Genomic DNA, 25,682 nt, shown 5'->3' on the forward strand with positions numbered 1-25,682 from the left:
CCCTTTCTGATTGCTAGAGCCTTTATGTAAACCACACCGTGGCATTTCAAGAGGCAGAAAGCAGCCTCAAGGGTTTGGGGGTTATGCAGAGAGAGACCACAGACTCTGGGTGAAGCTGGCTGGCATCATCAAGATGCTGCTGAGGTTCACAGAAACCCAATAGGGACAAATTATGCGTCATGAAAATGTTTTTCTTTATTTTCTATTTCATTGAATATCAGGTGAACTTAGGGGTTCAGTGGTTGAGCTGAGAGAAGTCAATGTTTAGATTCACAGAGGTTACCTTTCAACCCAGAATTCCCATGAACACTCCCCAACCCAGGGCCCCCAAATGAGACTGCTTGTTTCTTGGATCCTTCCCTGACTTACTCTGCTCATGCATCTTTGCCAGTTGATAAACTCCCAAGATACTGAAAGTTTGAATGGTATAATGTAGCTTTTGATTTTATGTGGATCATTTAGTTTTTAGATTTTAAGGTTTACCAGGGTTGAAAGAATGTACTCCCTTTCCTTCACACACTGCAGTGTGAGTGGAACGTAAATGCTTTTACTGAAGGCTCGGCGAATCTAATTCAGTTGGGTTGTCTTCTCCGTTGCACCGCCAATTTCTGCAAGAATGAGGACGTCAGAGAGCCCTGTGGGTAGAGTGGCGTATGAGAAAGGGTCTTTGTAGCAAATGATAGTCTCTTAGGGGTCTCCAAAGTCATCAAATGGGGACATATTTCGAGCCATGAACCTTCCTTAGATAAAAGGATACAGGATAGATGGACATAGTGTTACACAGGATTGGTTATTTCCACAAGAGGCAGATAGATACTGATTTGAATGTGAAGAAGGAAAAACAGGTGAATGACTCAGATAGCAGTAAATGAGCCACGAGATCATTTGTGAGGTTTGGACAGGGGAAGAAAAATACAAATTTGCCTTATATTTCCCTGCTGATCTCGATATTACCAATCTTGAAATTCCTACCTCTTGTACTAAGAGAACTGATATACTGAGAATTTTTTCTGGCCTTTCAGGGACAGTTCTCATTTTGGATAATCTTAGACCAGACCCAGATTACAATGTACAGGGTCCAGCAGAAGGGAGGCCTGCGTTGAGTGTGGTTGGTAGGATAGTGATATGGGTGTAGTAATTCATAGTTTTAATTTGAACATTTCGCCAAAAATGTCATATGGTGTGCTTGAGTGTGATGTTGTTATGTTACTGAATTACATGCTTATGATTTTATAATGAAAAAGAGGTGTTTTTTGTGATGGACCCAGTATAAAAGAATGTGGAAAAACTGTCACGGTATAAAAAAGACACAGTAAGAAACCAAGAGAAGAGTTTTTTTTTTAATTATTCCTTCATATTCAAACTTCACAAACAGTGTGAACTTGTACAATACCTCGGAAAGTGAAACTTACAAAAAAAGTGCTGGTAACATTTAAAAAAAACAACAAAAACCCCAAAAAACAAACATCATTCTTAGCAACATCAATTACTCTTCCACACAAAACAGAAACCTTGTAAAATTTATTTTCGTATTTTTAAGGCGTAATACTTCTGTATAAAGTATATGCAAGAGATAAAACTTCACAGTATTCCAAAATGTCACAATAATAATAATATAATAGTATAATGAAGCGCTACAGTTAATTTTTCTTTTTTTGAATGTTTTTTTTCCTGTTTAAATAACAAATACAAGTCACAGGTAAATATACGTGAGAAAAATACGAGGCTAATATTAAATGGCAGGTAAGGATACTGTCACTGTAAGAAAAAACTGGCAGGATGTGTGTATTTAGTCTATATTTTAAAGCACTTGATAGAAAAGGCGTATGCAAGGTTTTTCAAAACAACTTTTTGTTTGATAACTGACAACAATTTAAGAGTATAATGAGGAAAAAAAAAGGAACAAACTCCCTCTCAAAACTATTGACCTGCTCATCCCAAACCACGTGTATGCTGATGGGTGGGTGTGTGCTTGTGTTTACAGGGGTTCTACGGCACACGGACTGGTGCAAGCAGTGTTCCATGCCCACCTGCAAGGGTCGGAGGCTATAGTCTCTGAAGTCATTGAGCCCAAGTTCCTCTTGGGAAATTACTCTTTTGATTCGAAGCTCTCTTTTTCCTTGCCTCTCCCTCTTTCCAAACTCCTCCCCAATTCCCGGGTCTTCTGTCTGAACAAACAATCTGGTTACAAAAGTTGCCCTCCCTTCAAAATTCACTGGGAAATAGAAACTGCATAAACAGCGACACCCACACAGACTTTGAAAATACCACTTGGATGAATGGATACTTTGTGTGTGTGTGTGTGTGTGTGTGTGTGTGTGTGTGTGTACAGTAGCAATTGCAAAAAAGGGACCACATTCCTTTCCATATGAAGATACACTGTGATAAGAAACATTTCTGTGCAGGAAATAGGGTTTCTTCGAATCTTATCACAACACTGTGGCAGGAAAATCAGGAAACAGGTTCACCTTCCAGCAGTCACCACAGTAAACTTCATCGAGACCACACGTGCCCAGACGCCTGGTCTGAGCGCACGTGTGTGTTAACAGCTAGCCATTCAGCCAACAGGTAACAGAAAGACAGCAGATAGCAAAACATGTCAATAAGGTGCTCAAAGAAAAAAGTGGCACCCACTCCTCGAATGGATGGCCACATTAAGGTGCTTCAAAAAAGTTTTTTTTTTTTTTAGTTTTTATTTCAAACATTGAGAGTACTGATTTGCACATGGTAGTTCTGAGCCAGGCCAAGGGTTTTGAGATTACTGACATCTTCCTTGAAAAGGGCTTTCACTGTAGTTGTTTTATTCAGTTTGTTGTGGGTCACTTGAGTTTAAAAATTTATTTAATACCCAAAAACTGAAATTAAATCAACATGACTAAAGGAAGTAACATGAAATGGTATAGAACATTACTGCATTCCCATTGGATCAAGATGGTTTCGCCCACTTTTCCTCTTTCACTAACACTGTTCCTTTTTTAATCTGTTACAATCCATTCCTTGTGAACACACAGAAATGACCGAAGTCACTGCAAGTAGCTGTTTTTATTTTTTGTGATCTGTTGCAAGAGTCCAACCTTGTTTCCTCTGCTGCTGTTTGTGTACATCTGGGTTTGTATGAGCATCTGGATTTGTAATGAGCATCTGATCTTGTTGTGTGCACGTGTGTATATATGCACATATACACACCTATACATGTATAGTATATACACTATATATATGGATATGTATAAGAGGTGTGTATACATTTATACATATTATAGTGTATATTGTTTCAACTGGAGATAAACTGAACTGGGTTCAGACACTAGCACACGTTTATCTTTCCCCTGCTCCCTCTGCCCATTTTAAACAGTATGGAGCTTCTATTCATTTTTTAAAGTGCATTTTCAATGCAGAATAGCTGTAATCCACTGATTCCTTGGAAAACACGTTTGATGAGAAAAATCTGATGGTTCTCAGCCCCAAGCAAGAGAAACCTGGGTTTGGTCGTGCCAGGGGCTGACGTGGCAGTGCCAGGCTTGTGCCTGAGTGATTACTGGGCATTCTGGACTCCGGCACCTTAGCAGCAGCAGCAGCAGCAGCACCTTTAGGAGAAGGCAGAGATAGAAGAGGAAGAAGGAAGGAAAGCTCAGATGAGGAAGGATGAGTTTGCGGTGCGTTTACAGGTTGGAATTGTCAACTTTGTATGGATTTGTGCAGTTCCTGCTTGGCTCCAGCTAAGGGACACCATCTTATCTCCTCCCCACCAACTGACACCAAGCTGCCCATGTGCCCGCACGTTCAAGCATCGCCCATGCGTCCCCTCTCTTGAGGCTGACTTACCTGTCAGTTCCCTGTGGGTATGTGAGTGCCAGCACTGATCAGGAATAAGGCACCAGAGAAATCAAAATGTTACAAAAAGATGCAAAACCCCATTTCAAAGAGCCGCTCCCATTGCTCCATTAAAGTATTGCATGTGATACCAGTCATCTGTGTGTACCTAAAGCGTGTCCAATGCCGTCTCTGAAAGGAACTCGAGGCCCTTCAGCACCGGAGACCTGTAGGAATGCACCCCCACCCCCACCCCACGCCACACGCAAAAGCACCAGATCGGGGGAACAAGGCTGCTTGCCATTGCTCACCTCATTTTTGATAAAGATCAAAGAAGTGTATGAAATAGAATTTTCAGGAATTGCTCTAAGATCAAATGGGTTTAGGCTGTTATGTATCTAGTTATGTGATATTCGAAATGTCCAGAGAGTCATGAAGGGGTTGAAATGTTTGTGTTCAATGTTTAGGGGGAATGTGCTAGACAAAAATTACTTCTCAAATGATGCTCAAGTCCTCCAACACTTCAACCTCCCCTATTTTTTAATACACTGTAAAAATGAAAAGGTTCACCTAACTATAAAAGGAAAAAATGAAGGCACATGATTTTATTCGGTCCCAGAAAAATGGTGTTTTGCAAGTTGGTGTGTGTGGGGGGGTGTGCACATGTGTGCACACACGAAATGGGAGTCCAAGGGCCATTGGGGCAGCAGTCCAAAGGAGGCTGGGAAAGGAGAACAAGGGAATTTGGAGACAGAGAGAAGAAGGAAGAAAGGAGGAAATGGAGGCCTCTCTTCAGCTTTCTGTCATTGACAGTCTCGAGATTTGGCTGCTTTGGGGTCCAGAATGGAATTCATTTGTCTTGGTCTAGAAAGTGCCCCCAGTTAAGTATCTCCAGTTAATCATGTTACAGCTTTTGGTGTTTCCCTTTTCCCTTCCCTCCAGCCAAATGATTTTTTTTTAAATCACAGTTTTTAAAGATTATTTTTTCAATGTTGAAAAAATATGGAAAAGCTATTGAACAGCCTCAGGGCACTCTGCCTGTCCGTCTTCACAGTGAGCAGATGGACAATCTACAGAATCAGAGAGGAGGCAGGCGCCCCTTGCCCTACCTTCCCCTGGGCAGGGCGTGCCTTCACAGCTCGAACAGCCATTTCTTTCAGCTGAATCCCTCCGCCCCTATCCCGTCCTTGGCTTGTGGGCTGCCGACAAAGGCAAAGCCCTTCTGGAGAGCAATGGTTAACAGGAGACTCTTAGTAGGTAAGAGAAGCTCTCTCCTCAGGCGCCGTAAGCAGCGTGCTCTGGGCAGCCTCGCCACGGGATGGTAAAGCGTGGTTGCCCACTGAGAGGTTGAAGTCTCATTCACATTTGCTTCGTAAGGCCTCAACTTCCAGGCTCACCACCTTTTAGCCTCTCTCTGAACCGGAGTTGGCCCCAGTCCTTCGGAAGGCACTGGTCCAAGACGGAGAGGCAGAGCAACGGGCTGTGTCATACAAAAAGGGCTACGGACAGTGGGATTTCTGATACAAATTTAACTTTGGTTTTCTGACTTCCTCAAACCATAACAATTAAAGCAGGGCTTCAGTGGCTTCAATCATCTGACTGCTGTTATATTTTTTTCTCATTTGGCAAGGCTAAGGTGGGAGGAAGAGAAAAGGGGTTCCCATAATCGGTTGAAGACACAGGGTGGTAAAATGCTTCCACACTTAAACTCACAGTCCAGTGTTTTTGACATTTCATAAATAGCATTTTTTTCTCTAAAAAAAGAATAAAACAAGAACAATCCCTTTACTTACTCATCTGAAACAAAATAAACAGCAGTGGGTACAAACTTCTTCTTGTAACAATTACAAAAAACAACAATATAATCCCAACTTTAAACACGCATCTTGAATCAGTTATTTTTTTTTTAACCTCAAAACTGCAGCATATCCTTAAGGGCAAACTTTTCAATTAGTTTTTTTCTTTTTTTTCTTTTTTAAATAATGTCTTCACCAAAAAAACAGTCTTGTACCAATAAAATGCATTCAAAAATAGAAAATATTACACAACAAAAATATGTATCCTTCCTTTCCAAAAAAGATTCTTCACAAAAAAATGTAGAAAAAATTCCAACAATTTTTTTCCTCTCCTAAACATTAACTTTCAGTCTAGGGCACAATTATTTATTGATTTAAATGTCTGTTTTTGCATAAAACATGGAAGATGCAAAACAATTACTGTATTAAGATTGTAAAGTTACATCCACTCCCACCCCTACTCTAAAACAAAACAAAACCAGAAAACCCCAGCAAACACTGAGCAAATGACACAGCCAGTTGGCTAGGAAAACTATCTCTGCCTTTGCATTTCCTGTGCCTGTGTATGAGTGCACTGGCTCTGCTGGTATCTGGCGCTGCTGAAGAGGCCAGATCAGGTTGGAGTCAAGAGGCTGTTTAGCAACAGCTGATGATGTACACGTCATTGACAGCCTCTCACGCTGCAGGCCGATCCGCTGCAAATCGCCACGGAGAAAAGAATCCCGTGAGGCAGTACCTGGGCAGAGCACTAAGCTCTGTCCGTGTGTGCAGCATGCATACCTCTATACAAGCCACTTTCTCAACCACAGCACATCTTTTTTTTTTTGTCTCTCAAAATGGAGCTCAAACATGGGATACAAGGTGATGGAGAGCTCCGGTGGATGAGGAAGGTCGGAGTGACTTCCTCCACAGTCGCCTGTCCCACATTTACCCGGATTGGGCATCATTATCTGGGACAATGACAGGCTCTCAGATCTCAAAGGAATGCTCTTTGAGAGGAATCTTCCCTGTTGAAGCCAGGTTTCTTTTCTGTTTTCAGCATTGTAGCTTAAATATTTTTCTTATTTGATGGTATTCCTCTTTTGTGCGGGATATATGTTGTATGTGTATTTGGTACAAGTTGATTTTTTTTTTTCATACTTTTTTCCCTGTCGCTTATTGGGTTGCTGGTTTTTTCTTTGTGGTTTTTGTTTTGTTTTGTTTCTGATTTTTTAAACAGTGAAATGTGTCCAATTTTATTTCCAGTGCATTTAACAAATTTTAAATTAAAAGAAGAAATAAAACTTTCCCCCATCCTTCTAAAGAAAATGACTGATAAAAGTACAATATAATAAAATCAGGCATTTCCAAAAATAGCATGATGTGCAACCTCAATTACATAAAAGAAAAACAAACAGACAAACAAGAATTATAGAGCACAAGAATGAAGGAGCCAAGACTATACAATCTCAACTATGGTATGATTGGCAAGCACTGGTTAAAAAATAGGTAAGGCTACTCTTAGATTTCTAACTCGACATAGTTAACCACTGCTTTTCTGTCTTTTCCTTCAACTCTGAATCTTTCACTCACTAGTTCTTTACACCTCTAAAATGAACAAATTTGTTTTTATATTTTTGGTCTACAGTAGAATTACATATTAATAATATAATAATAAGATATTTTATGAACAGGTTGGTACTGCATCCACACGGGGAAAATAGAAAAAAGTACTCAAACAGACATAGCAAGTGGACTCTAGTCTTATAAAAATAACCACAAATATATAGAAATTATAATCAGGGCAATGGATTAAACTGAAAACAGGTGTAGAAAGATGTATTTTGGATTATACAAACTCCTGATAAGCTATGCCCTAAAACTGCAGCCTTCAAGCCTTACCCATGATTTCCACCTTTCCATAGGATCACTTGAAATTCAAACAGAAATGGAAACAAAACAAAAATAAAGTGGACAGGTGGTTGAGCCAGCCAAAGCTTCCAAGTTATCTTAGTTGACCGGTCAAGACCAGACGGACAGCATTTGAGAAACTGTTTGGCCACAGGGGAGCAGCTGATGGTATCTGTTTTTAATTTCGGAGGAGTTCCCAGCCCACCGATAAAGAGGGAAACCAAGGAACCAAGTAAGTCTTTTGTTGACATAAAATATATGAGATGAAATATAATTCTGATAGGACATGGCGGTGAGGTGGGAAAGAGAAGAGAAAGTTGCAATAGGCAAACTTCGGGCACCATCTTCACCTCCCTTTGTTTTCAATAACTGTTTTCTTTCTCGTTCTGGGCATCCTTTAGGATTCGCTACAGGCCCCAGTGTCCTCTAAGAAAACATGTGTCAGCTCAACTCTCAATCTGATATCCAGGCTCACTGACGTTCCTGAGGGTTACGTGCCTCTGGAGGTTCCCTGCCCCCACGTTCCAGGCCCCTGACGAGGCAGAAGAGAGATGCGAAGTTGTACTGACAGAGGCTCTTTACATTAGCCTTTCCTACCTGACAGTTGGTCATACTGACATTTCAGTGTGGGAAAAAGAATATGAAGGACAAGAATGGGTAAGAGTTGAGCTTGGTTAATCAACAAGTATAAAGTTTTTCTTTCAGGAAAAAAATGGAAGAAGAAAAAGAAATGGCATCAGTCAGAAAATACTGTTTTTGGTTTCTTCTAACCTCAAACCATCCTTGGTTTTTCTCTCATTCAGTTGCTCCAGTTTAAAGTAGAGTTTAGAATCTAGTGCAAATATCATCAAATCACAGCATTCCAGGAGCAATATCCTATCCCTTCATCCTACGAGAACACTATCCCTTCAGACCTCCTCAGAAGACTGGGGGCAATGATCCAGAAAAGCATAACTGAACAAATTAGTAATATAGTACTCACTATAACAAGAAAGGCACTATCACAACAGATCAGCCTCAGCATTTTCCTTGTCATGGGCATGGGCATTTTAACCACTCTCACAACCACAATGAAACCCAGACTGGCCTTTTTAACACTTGAATTCATGGGCCAGCTCTCTGACTCCGCACTGGCCGCTGAGGTTGGCTCTGGCCGTCAAGAGCACTGATGTGCTCTGGGTCCGTGTGGCCCCGTGTCTCACTAACGACCCTCATTTGGTTCTAAAATGACTCAGCTCACTCTCTTCCATGGAAGTTTCTTTTTCTCCATCAGTGTCCAGGTCATGACTCTATTTTTACTAGATTACAGTGTCAAGTACTGCTGTTTATTATTTTCCCGTTTTCTCAACCTCTGACCAAACCCTAAGTCTTAAAGACAGTTCAGTAGCTCCTCTACTAACAAATCTCCTGTAAATGTCACTATAAACTGAATGAAAAGCAAAGCGTCATTCCTTCACCACCAAGGCGTATCTCTTGAGCTCGTTGCATTACTTTTGTCTGGGAGAGAGGAGGTCAGGCTCTAGAGATTCAAATCTTTGGTGAGAAAACTGCAGTGGGTATGCAAGTTTCAAGGAAGAAGTTGTTTTCCCAAAGTCTCCAGAGAAGTGTCCTAGGACAATCAATGTAAATATATTGTGTACATAGTCAATTATTTCTTTCTATAACTTTGGTTTGCTGTGGTCAACATCTGTTTGGTGCCCACCCAATGCACATCGCACATCTCTAAGTACCTGTTAAGAGCTCTGAATTTAGAGCTTCTTATTTAAAATGGAGCTAATGCTTTGAATATTTAAGGGGTTGGTTATGTTAGTTCTGAAAGCTCTACATGGAGTTTTCCTAACTAGCAGGGCTGACAGCTTCCTTAATTTTTTTTTTTTTTTTACTTTGGGATAGTAGACTTGGATGGAGCTTTAAGGAGGAGAGAGGAAGAGATAGGCATCAATGTTATAACCTTAGTAAAGAGGCCTCCACTGAACAATCTCTAAATTGATACCTCCACATGCGATAGCCAGAATCATCAGAGCTGTCACCTTGGATTCTGGAAGAGACTTCAGCGTTTTCCCCCTCGTGTTATTATTCCCTATACAACCTATTGCTTTTCTTGTGATGTAAGATTATTTTATTAATGGACACTACAGAGCCATAACCTCTAATTATTTCTAAGATTAAACAAGGCAATAAAAACAAATCCAATTAAAAAATTGAAGAAACCAACAACTTCAAATTAAACTTTTAGGCACCGTGGAGGTCTTCTGCTTAATAAAGGATAGTCTACACCAGAGCAGCTAGTAAGTAGGTTCTGTTCAATCCTCCAACCCTTCCTCCAATTTCAAAGTTGGCTTAGCATGTTTCAAAATAAACTTCTCACCTCACTGGTTTTCGGTGTTTATTGCACTGTTCCCTTACTGTCATCTTAAAGGGTTTTTACCACATGCATAGCCTTCCTCTTTGGTTAGCTTGAACTAGGTTTTACCCACGGATGGAAAGTATGCTCAGGCTGAAAGGGTCTCTCCAATGTGGACATCATTACAGGTTTGGTTTATTTTTTGAAAGGGGGACATTACCACTGCACTCTGCCACACTGGAATATGCATCAGCAAGGGGTCTGGTGGGCAGGCCAAAGTGAAGGTTTTCCCACCTCTGCGGCTGGCTTCCTTACCACTGCAGCTCTTACTGAGAGTTCAGTTGGAGATGACATTGGCCAAACTTCTCTTAAACATTTTATGTTTACTACACTAACCCAGCTTCCCGATAATAAGGAAACAGATCCCGTCAGCATGGCAGTTTCTAGGCCTTATTAAGAATTGGCAGATTCCACAGATTTTCACCAACCCCGCTAAGACCAATCACGATGGAAATAACCCTCCATTTTTGTGATACTTCTAGTTTCATAACTTGTTTCTTTCTTTGTCATACCTCACACACTCTCTCCCAGCACAAGTAAATACATTTCAGTAGTGCAATGCAGTGCAGTCATATTTAGTGCAAAAAAAAAAAAAGAAAGAAAAAAGCCCTATCACATCAGACCCAAGCTCAACCCTAAACAGCTCTTACTAAAGGTTACCAGTGCCACAAAAGTGGGAAATTCAGTCTCTACCTTACACCTCTGTGAGTCATCTCTTTTGCTGCCTCTGTTTGTTTCAGCTCAGGGGAGAGAAACAACTCACATGCACCTATGCATTGTTCTGTGAACCATTACACCAATTGGCAGAAAACAAAGGGAAGTAGTCAAGTTGAAAACAAGGGTACTATTTAGAAAAGGAAAATAACTACTTAATGCAAAGGTCAGTAGTGGTTTTATTGAATGGTTTTCATCATGTCAAATGGCTCTGATGCTAAAGGGAATGGATACAGGAAAAGACAAAGCATTCCTGTTTTTCAAAAATGTGGTCCTAAATTTAACAGTGCCAGGCTCTTATTGTGGAATAGTGCAATCAGCGCTTCCTCCAAGGCCTCGGACAGCAGCCTCGCTTCACCTAACATAAATAGGGGCAGGAGGGACACTCACTTCTTCACTTGATCACCCTCTCCCTTGCCTCATTCTTCTCCTATTCACTTCTTTTCTGAATACACATAAATACATCTAAATACACATACACAAAAATTATCAAGGCCCCTCTCAGGATGATAGGTTGAAAATTGGTACAAATAGCTCAATGACATACTCACATGAAAAGTGTAGTTACTAAATATAAAAGCAAATTATTAAAGAGTCTGCATTGTACCTTTTATTGTATTATTCTGTAAGAAAAAACATTCATAGTAGGATGTCTTAGGGAGCTTGCTTCTCACTTAAGATTAATCTGGAATTAGTTTAGGATATGGCAGTACTGATTCTGGAGAAATGCTGTGCATTTGGGAATCCTCATGAGTAAGTTTGTCTGGGTCTCCACTCTCCAAATGTAAATCTGCTGTCTTCTCTCTTTCTCTCTCTCTCTCTCTCTCACACACACACACACACACACACACACACACACACACGCTGGAAGCCTCAGGAGAATGACTACGTAGTTTAGAACAGATTATATAAACAGAAGTGTTTGGCATAGTGGGTTGGGCACACTCAAATTACTTAGATACTCTCGATTCTGTCAACTTTTTGCCTTTGTTTGCTATGATGAAGATTACTAAGATAGTCTGCTTTCATGTACTCTGAAAACCACAGTTCTTTTAACAATAGTGCCAAAAAATTTAATAATAAGATATATGAAAGTTACGGTTAGTTTATATCTTAAGAGGCCCCCCCACCGGAAATCTGAGGTTCAAATCAATGGGACAAAGGAAGGAGCTTCACTGCCGACCATGTCCTAGACCATTTTCTCTTACAAGTGGACATACAGATGGTTCCAAACCAAAGTTTGTGCCAAGGAGGGCAGATGCTGAGCAACCAGCCTTATTTTTCAAAGACCCCCTGGCAGTGGACATGCACAAAGCACTTCTGGTTATGCCTGAATCTGGTATCAAATCTGAACCACTGGTTTATTTTCAGTTGTCTCTCTGCATGTGCCCTCAAGGCAGGTTAGACCTGGAGCAGTCAAGGGTTTCCACAACTTCTCGACAGGGGTTTGACAGTATGAAGAGAAGTCTCAAATCACAAAGAAGAGAGGTTATCTTACTAATTCTTGGGACTGTAATAGTGAGAGGTGGGCAAAAATGGCGACGGGTGAATGGTGTTAACTGTCTCTGGTAACCACAACTGTATCAGATTTAGTCCCATCGCATTGCCCTGTTTCCCTCTCGCTTTTCCTCTGTTCATTTAATTGAAATGGCAATTATTTTTAAGATTGAGCTAAGAACACAAATTATAGCACAAAAGACATGTTATAAAAAGGTTGCCAGGCTATCTGTAAATTGAGCTGAGTTGAAAGCAGTATGCTTTCAAATGAAACACTACAATTTTCCTTTAAAAATAAAAGTTTCTACTTCGGCCTGTCCTGCTTGTGTGGGGGTGTGTGGCTGGTGGAGCACTCTCCAGGCTGGGCCAGTCTCCCTCGGCCCCTTGCACCTGCAGTGCCAGGTGGGGGAGGTGAGAAGCAGTGGAGGGCGGGCATTTTTCTATTGAAGACCTCATGGACACAGAAAGGTATAGATTAATGGATTTTAGCAGCAATTCTTTTTTCTTTTTCCTTTTCTGGGTATTCCACACTAGATATTAACAAGACACATCCAAAGAGAATTCTCATTAAATTAACTTATTCCCAGCCGTGTTTCTAAAATTTGAGGAGATGATAAGATATGTAGTGTAAAATACATGACCTTCACCTGCAGTCAACTCCTATTCTTTGGCCCAAGACCTGTTAGTTTAGGTAAATGGGGTTTCTTTCTCTAGGAACAGTTATTTTAACTATTCTACCCTGAAAGTGCAGAGAGACTTTCTCTCTGCAAAGCTCTCACGTGGCTTCTAGAAAAGAAAGATAAGATTTTCATGGAGAAAAGACTCCTTAAATGGTAGGATGGAAGGCTTTTTCACTGCGAGAGGGAGAGGAGTATGGAGAGGACCTGCAGTTACCCGACTGCTGCTTACGGCCACCAAATTAAAGAATCCAAATCTTTACTATCTTGAGAAGAAAGAGATAAAGGTAAACAAATAAATTAACAGACAAACTTTACTGAAATACACATTCCTCCAGTTTCATATTTCTAAAAAATAGTAATTATGCTTAAATCAAGGTTTATAGATAGCAAACAACTGTTTTAATGTGTAAAAGTATTATCCCTTGGCTTTACTATGTTAGTTTCACTTTCTTTAAAGGAATTGCATCTGTCACACTTGTCCTAAAGTCCAGTGCAGAAAATAAACTGGTCTGCTACCAGCCTCAATCTCATTAGATTTCCTAAGCTATATTTGTAAATACTAAAACTACAGATCTGTAAAATGAGATGCAGACTTTCTGAAATGCACTGTGGTGGGGTTTGGGGGAGGAAGCAAGCTTTTTACAAGGAAAAAAAAAAAGAAATTCCTTCCAATCCTCCCAAATCTATATGATAATGTTTCTGACCATTCTTTTGCTGCATTAGTTACTGTGAGGGCTATTGGTGCTCTTGATAGGTGTCAGCTTGGGAAAGCAGGAGGCTCATAAGCAATAAGAAATCCACACCCTGGACTCTCTAGAATATTAAGGAGGATTTAGACATTAATGTAGACTAATGCAGATGCCACACCCAGAACGGCACCGTCTTTGGGGCCACGCTCTGGAGAAACGAGATCTAGCATAAGGACCGAATTATACGGTAAGAGTTTAGGAACTGGGGGGTGTATCACACAGGATCTAGTCAGTCCTACTATTTCATTTAAACATACATTAAGTTTATGTTTAAAAATAGCTGGTTACAAAGTAGATACTTTAGAAAAGTTTTGAATCTTTCAATGTCTTAGTACATTACTGCTTACAGTTCTAACCAATTAATAATTATTTGTTTTTCCAAAAGATAACAAATGACAGAAGTTCCTAATTGTCTCCTACAATGTGTTTTACTTATTTTAGAAGAGCTCACTAAGGCTGAGCAGTTGTCCAAATTACTTTGAAATGTTACCCCTTTTGCTAGATTTCTGTAAATGTAGTCTCTGGTAATTTGGCTAAATATGAGCAGGTGTTAAAATAGTTAACATTATTTTTTTTCTCCCTCAGATATGGTGCACTCATATCAGGAATTGAACACTGTGGTATTTAAAGAAAAAAAAACAGAAAATATTTTTCTCTTTATCTTTGGCCAAATGTGAAGGTGAAAGGAATTAATGACCTCAGCTAGTACAGTTGACATTTAAAACTATGACTCAGGTCCTCCTACTCTGAAAGAATATTGATAACTTTTAGAACCCGAAGGTGCTGTGAAGATGTGCTTCACTCTGCCTACGAGTCTCAAGTTGATGAACTCACGTCAATGCTCTTCAAGTATAAAGCTTAAAGAAGGACATTTACAGCGGGGTAGGGGAAAGGAAGGGAAATGGGTGCTCAGGTGTCATAATTATTAGAGTTCTTGGCATGGTGGTAGGGACAGGCGATTTAAAGTAGTCTTATAGAGAAACAAGAAATGAAGAGAAAGGGTGAGGGAAGTAATGGCGTGAACACAATTTGGTTATTATGTGATCATTGGAAAAGGACACAGCTTCCCTAACTCTCAATTTATGTATATGTTGTCTAGTAGAAATAGATTTCGTTGAAAATTTTGGAAAAACAAATTGAGAATTTTGCTATCAGACTCCACGTTAGCTCCTTCAAAGTAGTCTAGAGCAGGCAGCTCCTTCCTGAGTGCCGGGCTCCGGAACAGGGTGCACTGGGGAAAGCGCGGGTGCAGGGGCGGGGAAGCATGTGTTGCAGGGGCACTGCAGAATGGAGTAAGGCTTGAAAATAAGAATACACCAGGAAAGACAAAAGGAAGAAACTGTTGTTCTTCACACTGAGAAGCCTTAATATTGGTCTAGTGTGGGGAAGGCTTCCACGCTGAGTAGTATGAACAGCTGTTTTCATTCCGTCATGAAAACAGGAGGGAGAGAATGAGACGGGTTTCAGGCACCCAGGATGGACGTAAAGTTTATCCACTTGGGCAGTTTCCCAAGACATTGGTCTGAATGGCTGAAGAAAGATGAGAGAGCTCTTTTTCTGAAAACAGTATTTGACAATATTTCTTGCTAGGAAGACAAGATGCCTAATTTCTGAAGTTTCCATGATGGCCTGGTTAAAGGAGAGGGGAACCAAAACCACACCTTAACAGACAGCTGGGGATACTGAGGGCCAGGTACCCACGCACCATCATTTACTTTATTGATCCTGCAGACTAAAAAATTTTATATATATTTCTCTTAGCCTCTGTCATGAAAAGTTCCCCAAACTCCGGTTTTATTTTTTAAAAACTCTCCTAGGGAAATGAATATTACACTGCCGAGCTGCCTCCAGGGAAGCATTAAAGACTAGTTAAAATAATTGTAAGCATACTGAAAAAAGAAAGTAGTTAGTAAAGAACCAATCCTGAAAATCAATGTTTGAAAATAGAGTAGGAACAACCAGGCATCTCGCTGCCTGATGCTTTCAGATGAGCAGCCCTTTGAGGCGCAGCCTGTAGCGGTTGGTCAGGTCAGTTGGTCAGGTTGTGTGGAGATTAAGCAGGCTCTTGGCCATGTTTTCTAAAGCAAATATAGACAGTGACAGTCCTAGAGGGGAAATCACAGACACATTCATATGCACTTCTTTGTTCTTCAGATATTGAGAGGGTCAGCTTAACGGCATCACTTTGAATATGAACCTCTTTGTATTAGCCACACCAAAAAAAAAGGTTTTGTTTTTTTTTTTTTTACAAACAGTTTTCACTTTCCTACATTTGCTAAGTCTGAGCTTAAAAATATCCTAAAATCCTGTAAAGACAATACTGAAGCTAATGATTAAAAAAGCAATCTAGAGCAGTAATGATTATTATTAAATGCACCAGATTAACTGCAGCAGGTTGGTGATGGGTAATAAATGCAAAGAAATAATATTTCAATCAACTCATGAACATAGGCAGATTCAAAAGTTAAAATGAATATAATGTAATATATATTTCAATATAGAGTTGTTATAATGTGTATGTTCTAGCTTTCAGAAATACTGCAATGTAGTGTACTGTACTTAAGTAAGCATACCTTAATAGTAACTCAAATTTTTCCACAAAGTCACTAGTACTGTTAATTAAAAAAGAAAAACCTCATTTTTTCCAGTAAAAAGAAATACCTATGGTTGCAGTCACAGATTTTTTTGGATACAGAAAGACAATATACATTTTAAAAATAATAACAAGGAAAAGATTGCAACTGTAAGTAGCCTTACTTAATTAATGGAAGAGGGGAAAGTCACCAAAATAGAAGAGGAAAGAAAATGTCCTCTGAATTCTGTAAATTAGCAGAAGTAACCTACATGTCATAAAAAATAATAAAACTTCTAGTAAAAGGACACGGGAGTGAGAAAACTGAATGTTTCTAGGCCACCCTTCAAAGTCAGCTATGAGAGCCAGGCCCATTTACATAGAACAGTATACCTACTTAAACATTTGAGATAGGTGAGAGCCATCAGTTCTTAGAGATCACCAAAGAGTATTTCCCCAAGAGTCTATTGGTTCGCTAGGCATAGTAAACAACCCACTCCTGGAAAGACTTCGGCAAAGGCCACATCGGTTTCAGGAGACACAGTTTATGATGTCCTGAAGAGGCGGACAGGGTCAGGAAGCTTTAGTTTGGGAGTAGGACATACAAGTGGGTGGGTGTTTGTGTGCACACGCTGGGTTGCATAGCGGAAAGAAATGGAGGCCATTTAGCCACGGAATGGCTCAGGCCAAAGTTCCTACGGGCCTTGCCTCCGTGGCCTCAGTGCCCCTTTCTCCCAGGAGACCTGGGGAGGTGCCCTGGCTGCCGCTCCCTCTTGTTGACTAGCTGGTTGAGTGCTTCTGTTCTACCTTCTTCTGGAGGAAAACAGCCTGCCACTGTGGGTTTGCTGTGGATCCAACAAGCTGCCTTTGTTTCTCCCAACTCTGAAACGCTAAAAAAAGCAACAGAGTGGGCAGGTGACTGCTTCCTGGGAAGACAGCCACAAGTCTGGAGCACAATGGTGGGAAGAAGAGACTGTGTCTGTGCACCAGGACCTACTCCTGTGTGTGCTTCCTTCGAGACACACACACACACTCCCAGACTACAAGTGTCCACACAAACACACACATTCACACACACCAGTAAATCCAATAGAAGTGCAGAGTTGGTTAAGTGCACTTGACTCCACAAAAGCTTATTCAAGTTTCTCAGAGAAATTACTGATGGGTGGGCTCCTGCAGAACACCCCGAAGCCTCGTCACAGATAGCGGATGGTGCTGACACCCAACTAAGGCAACAGAGTGGAAGTGCCAGGATCTACCTTGTCGCTGGGGACTGTGAATTTGGAACACTTTTGCACTGAGGGCATCCCACACTGGGTGTGTACATGCATAACGTACACTTATCTACAGACATGTTGGCCAACAGCTGTGCCAAGCTGGGGGGTTAAGTCCCTTTCAGTACTAGAATCTGCATATAAACTGCAATGATTTTGCTGGGCAATAATGGACTTCAGATCCAACAGTAGTAGAAACAAATGTATACTATGAGGTTATTTTTTTTTCTGTCTTGGGTGTATCAGAATTTCACTGAGGCATTTTGATTGAACCAAGGAAACCTCTGAATTTGAAAGTGGGCTAGTAGGGACTTTTTATGCCCTAATCAGGTATCTCAAAACCCGGGACTCCCATTACTGTGGCTAGATTTTCCCTTCGATCTCAGAGTAGGCTCCTTCACTGAAGACTCGAAAGTTGTGAGTTTACACTTAACAAAGAACCACCAGATAAACCAGATGCTCACTAAAACTGAGAAAAAAGTTTAGAGACATACACTGAATAGGAAAGAAAGTTTTGTTGAGATTGTTCTCCATTAATGATTCAGAATGGAACCCCAGACACCTGTGATCCTGTCCTATGGAATTCACTGTTTAGCTAATCTGATGTTTATTTTACCTCTAGCTCAAAGCTATGTCACTGAAATAGGATAGGAAATAGCGGCTATTTCCTGAGAGCAGCCAATTCTGGACAAGTTTGGTGCCTCCCCTCCCAAACCCACTGTTTCCATTAGTCATGAATAGGGCTCATTTTTGTGATAATGCAACTATTGAAAAACAAGAAATGTCCATGTTTGCACACCCTTCCAATTTCTCTATCTTCTGTCCTCTCCTCTGGGCTTTCTGATTTAAGGTAATCACTCTTTACTACAAGTGGCTTCTTGTAAAAACACCTTAGCTGAGGTCACTTCAGATTAGATCTTAGTCTGAAAGTGTTCAGTATATGGAGCAATAGGCTGGGCCTGAAGAGACACTGGGGTCCAGGTGTTTTAGTCAGTGGTGTGGAAAGGTGATGTTCCTTGTTTCAACATGGGGCATTGCCACCCATCCTTCAGTGAAATGCATAGTTCTGAAAAAGAACCAGTGCCACACAGCCCTCTTCCTCTACCTGTGTACCCTAAAAATCAACAAACCCTAGCATTCCTGTTTTCTGGACTCTGTTAATGCACACCACTGACTACTATGGACTTAGTGTCCAAGAAAAAACAATGTTCAGAGACTCAGAAAAATCTTTGGGGTATTTTGGTCAGGCTAATCATTTTAACACCTAGTTCCAGAAATGATGCTTTGGGTAACTGATCTCCACGGTCTCTGTTTGCAGGAACACTGAGTCACCAAAGCTTTTCCTCTGTGGAGGCTGCAGCCGGTTCAGACATGGCAACTCTACACAGAGGGCTCTTGGGAAAATATTCTTTCTCCAGATCAAGGGCACTTCTGTTTCTCTTCCTGTCTCCATATGCAACCTGAACACTGGGGTAGAGATTGCTTCTGAAAGTTTGCCCCATGCAGTCTTACTTCCTGGGCACCTAGGAGAACAGCCCTTTTCTTCGTGCAAACAGAAAGAGCTGTGGACATCCCAGTTGGGAAGCAGTGTCTAGCCCTGTGGCCTGATCAGTTCGGGCACTCTCTTCACTGCAGACAGAGAGGTGTTGGGCGGCCTTGCTTTTTCTATGGAATTGGGGACTCTATTGAAATTCTAGTGCGCCCTGCCTTCTGTTTGTCACCAAGTCACATGGTTCTGTCTTTAGTGTCCTATTTTTCTTTCTTTCTTTTTTTTTTTTTAAATTTCTCTTTCTGGGGCACAAAATTAGCCATTTAAATAGCGTTCCTTTCTAGTGAGTTAAGAGGCTTCTCACAGCCAGAAATCACTGAAAAGGAAGTCTATTGACCCTACCCATGGAAAAGCCCAGAGATTTCTCCAAGTACCTCTTGCCAAACTAACTAGTATTCTGATGGGATATTTTTTGGTTTTGCATTTTTGGGTGCTGAATACATTTTGCAATCTTTTTGTTTTCTTCCCCAGGGCTTCCATTACCCTGGACTTCAACTCAATCCTAAATTAAAGAATTCTTTCAGAAGATTTCTTTTAAGAGTCAGGTCACAACACAAAGGGCACTCTCGCATTATCCCAGATCCCAAGGGCATCTCGGGTTGTGTCTGCTCTTACGCTGCACCTTTGTTTTGTTTCTTTGTGCTACAGCAGCACACTGGCTACAGTGGAGGCAGATGGGTTATCTAATACCTTTGCTGTAGAATCACATATCCTTCACTCCCAGCCCCAACTGATTAAATAACATCTGTAACAACAGAGGAAGACTCCAGAATGGGCACATCCAGTGTGAATGCTGGCCAGAATTACTTCGTTGCCCCCTTTCCTAAGGGCAACAGGTGTTGAGACCATTATGGGAGCCACACCAGGAAGCAACATGAACCTTTACTGTGTTCCCTTGGGGATCTGAGGGCCTTACAGGGGGCACACGTTATTTTTAACTTCCGTGCTGAGAGAAAACACCAATTTGGGGCATGGACTGGGTACATGCTACTGGTTTGCTTTTATGATGGAAGTACATGTAGGCGAGGCCATTAGGACTGAGGTGAAACAAACACAGCCCAAGGAAACCCTTTCTCTGTTCACATAAGAATGCACAGATTCCAACTGTTCACATGTTGGGAAAGGGTTTTCTTGGTCCTTGTAGAATACTGGGATGACACAAAATAAGACCCCTATGACTTCTAAACAAAGCAGATCCAATTCATTCTTTGTAAGACCAGGAGCTAGTGAGACTCCAGGATGCCGAGGGAAAGAAATGCACTGCAGCTGGGACAGAAGCAGGACGTTATCCACCAGAGTTTCTCACGGCTCAGGGTCAGAGCACTAGAAATCGGGGGAGGAGCAAGTCCATAAAACTCTTATTTAGAGCTAAAGTTTACGAGCCAGTTATAATATATAGTAAAAGACATTTTGATATACAAGTATTTCAGATGGGGGGATTTCATTCAGATCCATGTGTTCCAATTCCTTCCTTTTTAAGGCTATACTTTACACATTCGAGGTTTTGGGGGGTACAAACATTACCATTTAATAGGGGGGATATAGTCCGCTATGCTGAGATGCTACCAAGTTTTTAGTGCTAGGAATTTTTTTCTTCATAAACTGTTTCTAAATGCCTTGAGATACCTATTCCTCTTTGACATTTTCCTTACCTTTGTTCACCTAGTGCAGTTTAAAATCATAAATTGCTTAACAAATGTTATTTCCACACCAGTTCTTGTACTCATCCCATGCACAGCCTAAGAGATGTTCAATGTGGAACACTTGCTTCCATGTTCCCTACACGTTTTCCCCAGCTACTGACAAAAACTTCCCTAGCACTTGTAGCGTCCTAGCATGAAGCACTAAATGCAAGGCAATTGTTGGGTCTGAAGTCAAGAAATAGAAGGATTCATGGTCATCTTCTATTCTAGAAGCAAAATGTTTCCCCATTTCCTAAGATGTTTGTGATTATTTAAAAGTAAAGGCTGGCCACCTAAAAGCACCTCTGTCCTTTTGAAATAGGAATGACTGGTTTGTGCTCTAGAGTGTAGCTCAGTTTGGAAAGCAGCCCTTTCAGAGGCCAGAACATATGGCAATGGCCCTGCAGCAGTTACACGGCTCCTTCAGATTAGACCTTCCACTCCAGTCCAGCTTCTTCATCTGTCCAGAGAACAACCTGTCATCAGCGTTGGGCTGTGAGGTGTTTGGGAGGAAGAGACACACAAGAAGACATGCAGGAAAAGTCTACAGCTATGCAAACTTGGATGGTCCATGGTGTCATAATGAGAATGCCACCCTGCCAGAATTCTTTAGGGATCCTCTGACATTTTTAAAAAAGAGATACTTCCTTTGAAGGAATGAATATTAGCTTTTCAAGCCCAGTTGGAACTTTTCCCCCTACATGTTCCTTAATCCAATTGCTTAGCTTTTTACATGGCAAATCAGCATTAAGGCAGATGAATCTCCTTTGAATGTGAGAAGCAGAAAGCTACGTGTGGCCCATAAGGGCATCATCTGGGATCAAGTCTTCTGGAGGTATCATGAATTCTGTCTAATTTGCTAAGGTTTAAATAAGGACACTGTTTTAAAAGCTACTGTCAAATGATTGAAAATATTTTAAAGTGGCTTTTGGCCTTTGTTCATTTATAATGTATGCTGAGTGCTATCATGTCATTTCCCTCTAGATTAAAACAATTTTTTCTTTTAACGTCAATTTTTTCTTTTTTATTTCGTGGGCTGAATGACTTGTTTTCAAAATATCAAGAGTTCCATGACATGGTTAATTAACTGATGCTCCCTCTGTTGGTATTAAGTGGAAATAGATGAGTCTTTCCACATTGCTACTTTAAAAAGCCAAATTAGCGAGAGAAGAGTGGACTTCTTAGTTCTGAAGCTGTTTTTTACTAACTTTTAAAACAGGTCAATTTTGGACACACAGTTCTTGGCAGGACTCCACTTAGAAATCGTGATGGGTGATATTCAACAGTCAATTAACCATCCGAATGTACATTAAAACCTCTAGCAAAATATTTACTGAATTAAGGACCATGGGAATGAATCAAGCTCACATATTCTCCAGCTGCACTAACTCTACTAAACATCAATGAGAACTTCTGGAAAAGATCCGAATTAACCAAAAATCTAAACTATATGGGTAAAACCATTTTAGTCATCACAGAGTTGCTTCCCTTGGAAGACTTCCTTTGCTACACAGTTTTTGAAAATAAGTTGCTAAAAGAAAAAGTAGTTAAAATACGAAGTAATTTTAAAACTAAAATATTCTATTTTCTTCTCTTTTAAAATTCTAGTTTGGTGTTTCTGCTTTGTTTGAAGTACTAATTTTCCTCTTAAGTGTGTTAAACATATGCCCAGCAATGTAATCACCTTTGGTGTTTCTGATAGGTTTAAAAACTCTACATTTGAGTTGGAATCCCTTCCAGACACTGTCTGGTGCAAATGGAAAAATCTCTATTATAATATCTTGATCAGGACTGAGGAGAGAAATCCCAACTAGGAAGAGAGAGTGGCACCTAGGATGATGCAGTGGATTGGTGGCCTTTGAAAGATGGATGTTGGCATCTGGGAAATTTTTGTTCCTTTCTTTAAAACCTTTCCAAAAAGCACAGGTTAATAAATCAGCTAAAGAACGATCATCTTACTTTGCCCTCTCCACCATGGTGTAAATAGTTGGAAGGTAATATTTGAAAGGAAGAAAGTAATTTTGGCATCAAGGCGTCCTGCTCTGCAACAGGTTTCGGATATCTCTGCTCCCTGTAGCTGTGAAGGGTGAGGAGCTATGGCAGAGTCTGGTGAACTCCTCCTCCGGGCTGACCACAAAGGGAAAGAGTCCATTTGTCAAGACCTCTAACCCACTAGTGTTTCATCAAAGAAAAAAGTAAAGTCAATAGAAATCCTAGAATCAATGAACTTTTGGAGAACCAAGAAATCTATTTCTGAAAGCTGAAGTCCCTCCCATGAAAAAGAACAGAGTTCTAAATGGATCAGTTGAACGAAATATTCAGTGGAGCAACCTAAGCTTGCTAAAAGTCAAGGAACTACATATCAAAATACAAAGCAGCAGTTCAAATTACAGCAGGGATGGGCGGGCCCGGGGGCCCTCATCAACCCAGGCAATACTTAAAATAATAAAAATTAAGAAAAATTAAAAAAAATATGAAGAAAATATCCTTCCTCTCTTTCAAATATAACTATAATTGCCTTTTATTCTTTCTATCTGGAAGCAGTATCGCTAACCTTAACAGTCTTGACTTACCAAAAAATATATATATGTGTGTGAAATAAAATAAAAGAGAAGGGATTGGTGGCAGTGTATGCAAACCCAAAATGGAAAAAAATTACTTTTAACAATCTCACTTTTTTGTTTTTTTTTTACACAAATACTGTTGTAAATATATTAAAAAAATCAGCATTCTATCTGGTAAACGTCACTTTTGCCCCTCTATAAAATTTTGAATTAAAAAAGCCTCAAGAACTTTTTATTATTCCCCCCACCCTCCATTCCTCTTTCTTTTTCTCTCCACAAGAATATATCCTGACTTTTTTGTTTTTGTTTTTTTTTTTTTGCAAAGATTGTTGGAAATAATCCTTCTCTTGTACCTAGAAACGTAGGTGCAAACCTCTGATATCTTTGTTTTATCTGCATTCCTGCCTTTCATGAAAGTCCCTCTTGATTGTGCTGAGGCTGTGGCTCAGCGAAGACACTGAATAAATACGATAGCCACTGTTGCTTGATGCTTGTCCACGTCTTCCTGGCTTCTGCTGAAAGCGGGGACATGGAGGAGGTGGGCCAGGGTGTGTGGACCTGGGCAGAAGCTGGGGAGAAGCCTGCCGTTCGCCTTTCCCACATCACCAAACCCACTGCCCCTTCCCGCCTCCACAGCCCTTTTATGAAATCAGACATCGTGGTAGGTGGAAACAGCAGGGCCTTTCCTCTGGGTTTTCAACCAGAAGTGACATTCCACAGTTTTAACTGGTTACTGTGAAGTCCAAGCGGCCAGAATTGTGAAAATGTCCACTGAAACACTGCAAGCGGTGTACTTAAAGACAGTCGGCCTTTTAGATTTTGTTATATATTTTTGTAGTGCTCTTCACAAGTGAAAAAAAAAATTTTTTTTTACTTTTTTTAAAATATTTTTTTTTTGTAAAGAAGGGTTGTATTTAGAGGCCAGTAGCTAGAGATCCAACCAGTGGACCTCTTGAAGCACTACCAGGCCTTAAGGCCACCATCCGAGGGAGGCTGGGAAAACCATTATTCACCCGAGCCTCCGGAAATGTAATGTACCAGCAGGCAAAAAACAGTTCTTCATGTAGTACAAAATGAAACAAAACAAAAACAAAAACGAGAAAGTAAAAACGAAACCAAAACATTTCTTAAATTCTAGTGCCATAGCTTTTGTGTGTGTGTTTGTTTCTTTTGTGTTGTTCATGAGAAAGAGAGAAAGATACTACTTATCCGTCAGACACGTGCATCCTCATGTGGTCGTTGAACTGCTCGATTTGGTCAAACTTTGCGGGACAGACGGAGCAGACGTAAGTGGTCCCCTCCGTGCAGGCCACCACCCCTGGGGGGCCAGCGCGGGCTCCGGGGGGCGTGCCCGCGGGAGGGGTCCCATTGCTGGCACTGTGCAGGGCCACGTGTCGCTCTAGGAGGGTCTTGTGGGAGAACTTCTTTTTGCAGATGTAGCATTCATAGGACTTCTCCCCCCGGTGGAGGCGCATGTGCACATTGAGAGAGCTCTTCTGGGTGAAGCGCTTGTTGCAGATGCTACACTGGTACGCCCTCACTCCTGTGTGTGTCACCATGTGCTTGATAAGGTAATCCTTTAAGGAGAAGGAGCGCCAGCAGATGCTGCATTGGTGGGGCTTCTCACCTGTTGATGTGGGAAGAGACAGCAAGCAGGACAGGGCGAGACATAGTGAGGGAGAGAGAATGAGAGACAGAAAAACAAGACAACAAAAAACAAAAACAAAAAAATTAAAAAAAATAAAGTTTGATTCATTAATGGATTGCTCTTGATTGGAAAGATCCAATCCTTCCTGGCCTCTCATGTTTTAAGAAAACTTGCTGTAAGGTGCTGCAAGGCAGCCTAGAGCTTTCTGTTTGCCGGTGTCAGGAAATGCCTTCCTTGGAAAGCTGTAAGACATTCCCCACTAAAAGTCTTCAAAGGTCATCCTGTAGAGAAAAGGGAGGGCTACTTCAAGGGGGTCAATTTCAGGGTCATCATTAGGGGATTTAACTGTGTTTCCCATTAACTGTATCAAACAAACATAAGAAATAAGAGAGAGGAGAGATCTTTGGAGACAAGGGGTTCTCTATAATCTTCGGGAACTAAGAACAGTGCTTACACAGCTTGGCTCCTTGGGGACCCTCTCCACCTCCAGTGTTCTACCTGTTGGGCACATTCATGCCTGGATTTTAGGCAATTACTGGCCAACATTGGAAGAGGTCATTCCGAAGACCTACACTTTCAATTTACCTAGTTTAGATAGAAATCTCCTTAAAATGTAACTTAAGAATTAACTGGCTATTCTGCCTTGACTGGACTGAACTGCAGATCTGCCCTGTCCGCTTGAGGCCGAGTAAGTGGTGGACACCGTGGTGATCTCAGGTGGTCCTGTTCAGATCCAGGCCCCAACATGTGGCACCCCACTCTGACGAAGCTCCAAATGCCTCTGAGGTATGTATACAGTCCTACTCACCTCACTGTGTTGGCGTTGACACAAGAAAACATATGAAATCACTTT

At 41.0% G+C, this 25,682-nt stretch overlaps 1 protein-coding gene across 13 annotated transcripts in view; it reads right to left on the reverse strand.

Annotated features, from left to right (window-relative positions):
* Positions 1 to 1,477: 1,477 nt before the first annotated feature.
* ZBTB20 (zinc finger and BTB domain containing 20) overlaps positions 1,478 to 25,682 on the reverse strand; it is a 708,962-nt gene continuing 684,757 nt past the window's right edge. For all 13 annotated transcript variants that reach the window (XM_036017291.1, XM_036017298.1, XM_028504756.2 and 10 more), the window contains one exon: positions 1,478 to 24,808. In XM_036017291.1, coding sequence (XP_035873184.1) covers positions 24,387 to 24,808 — 422 coding nt within the window. In that variant the 3' untranslated portion in view covers positions 1,478 to 24,386. The remainder of the gene's footprint in view (positions 24,809 to 25,682) is intronic.

The sequence above is a fragment of the Phyllostomus discolor genome, chromosome 2 (genome assembly GCF_004126475.2).
Source record: "Phyllostomus discolor isolate MPI-MPIP mPhyDis1 chromosome 2, mPhyDis1.pri.v3, whole genome shotgun sequence".
Lineage (NCBI taxonomy): Eukaryota > Metazoa > Chordata > Mammalia > Chiroptera > Phyllostomidae > Phyllostomus > Phyllostomus discolor.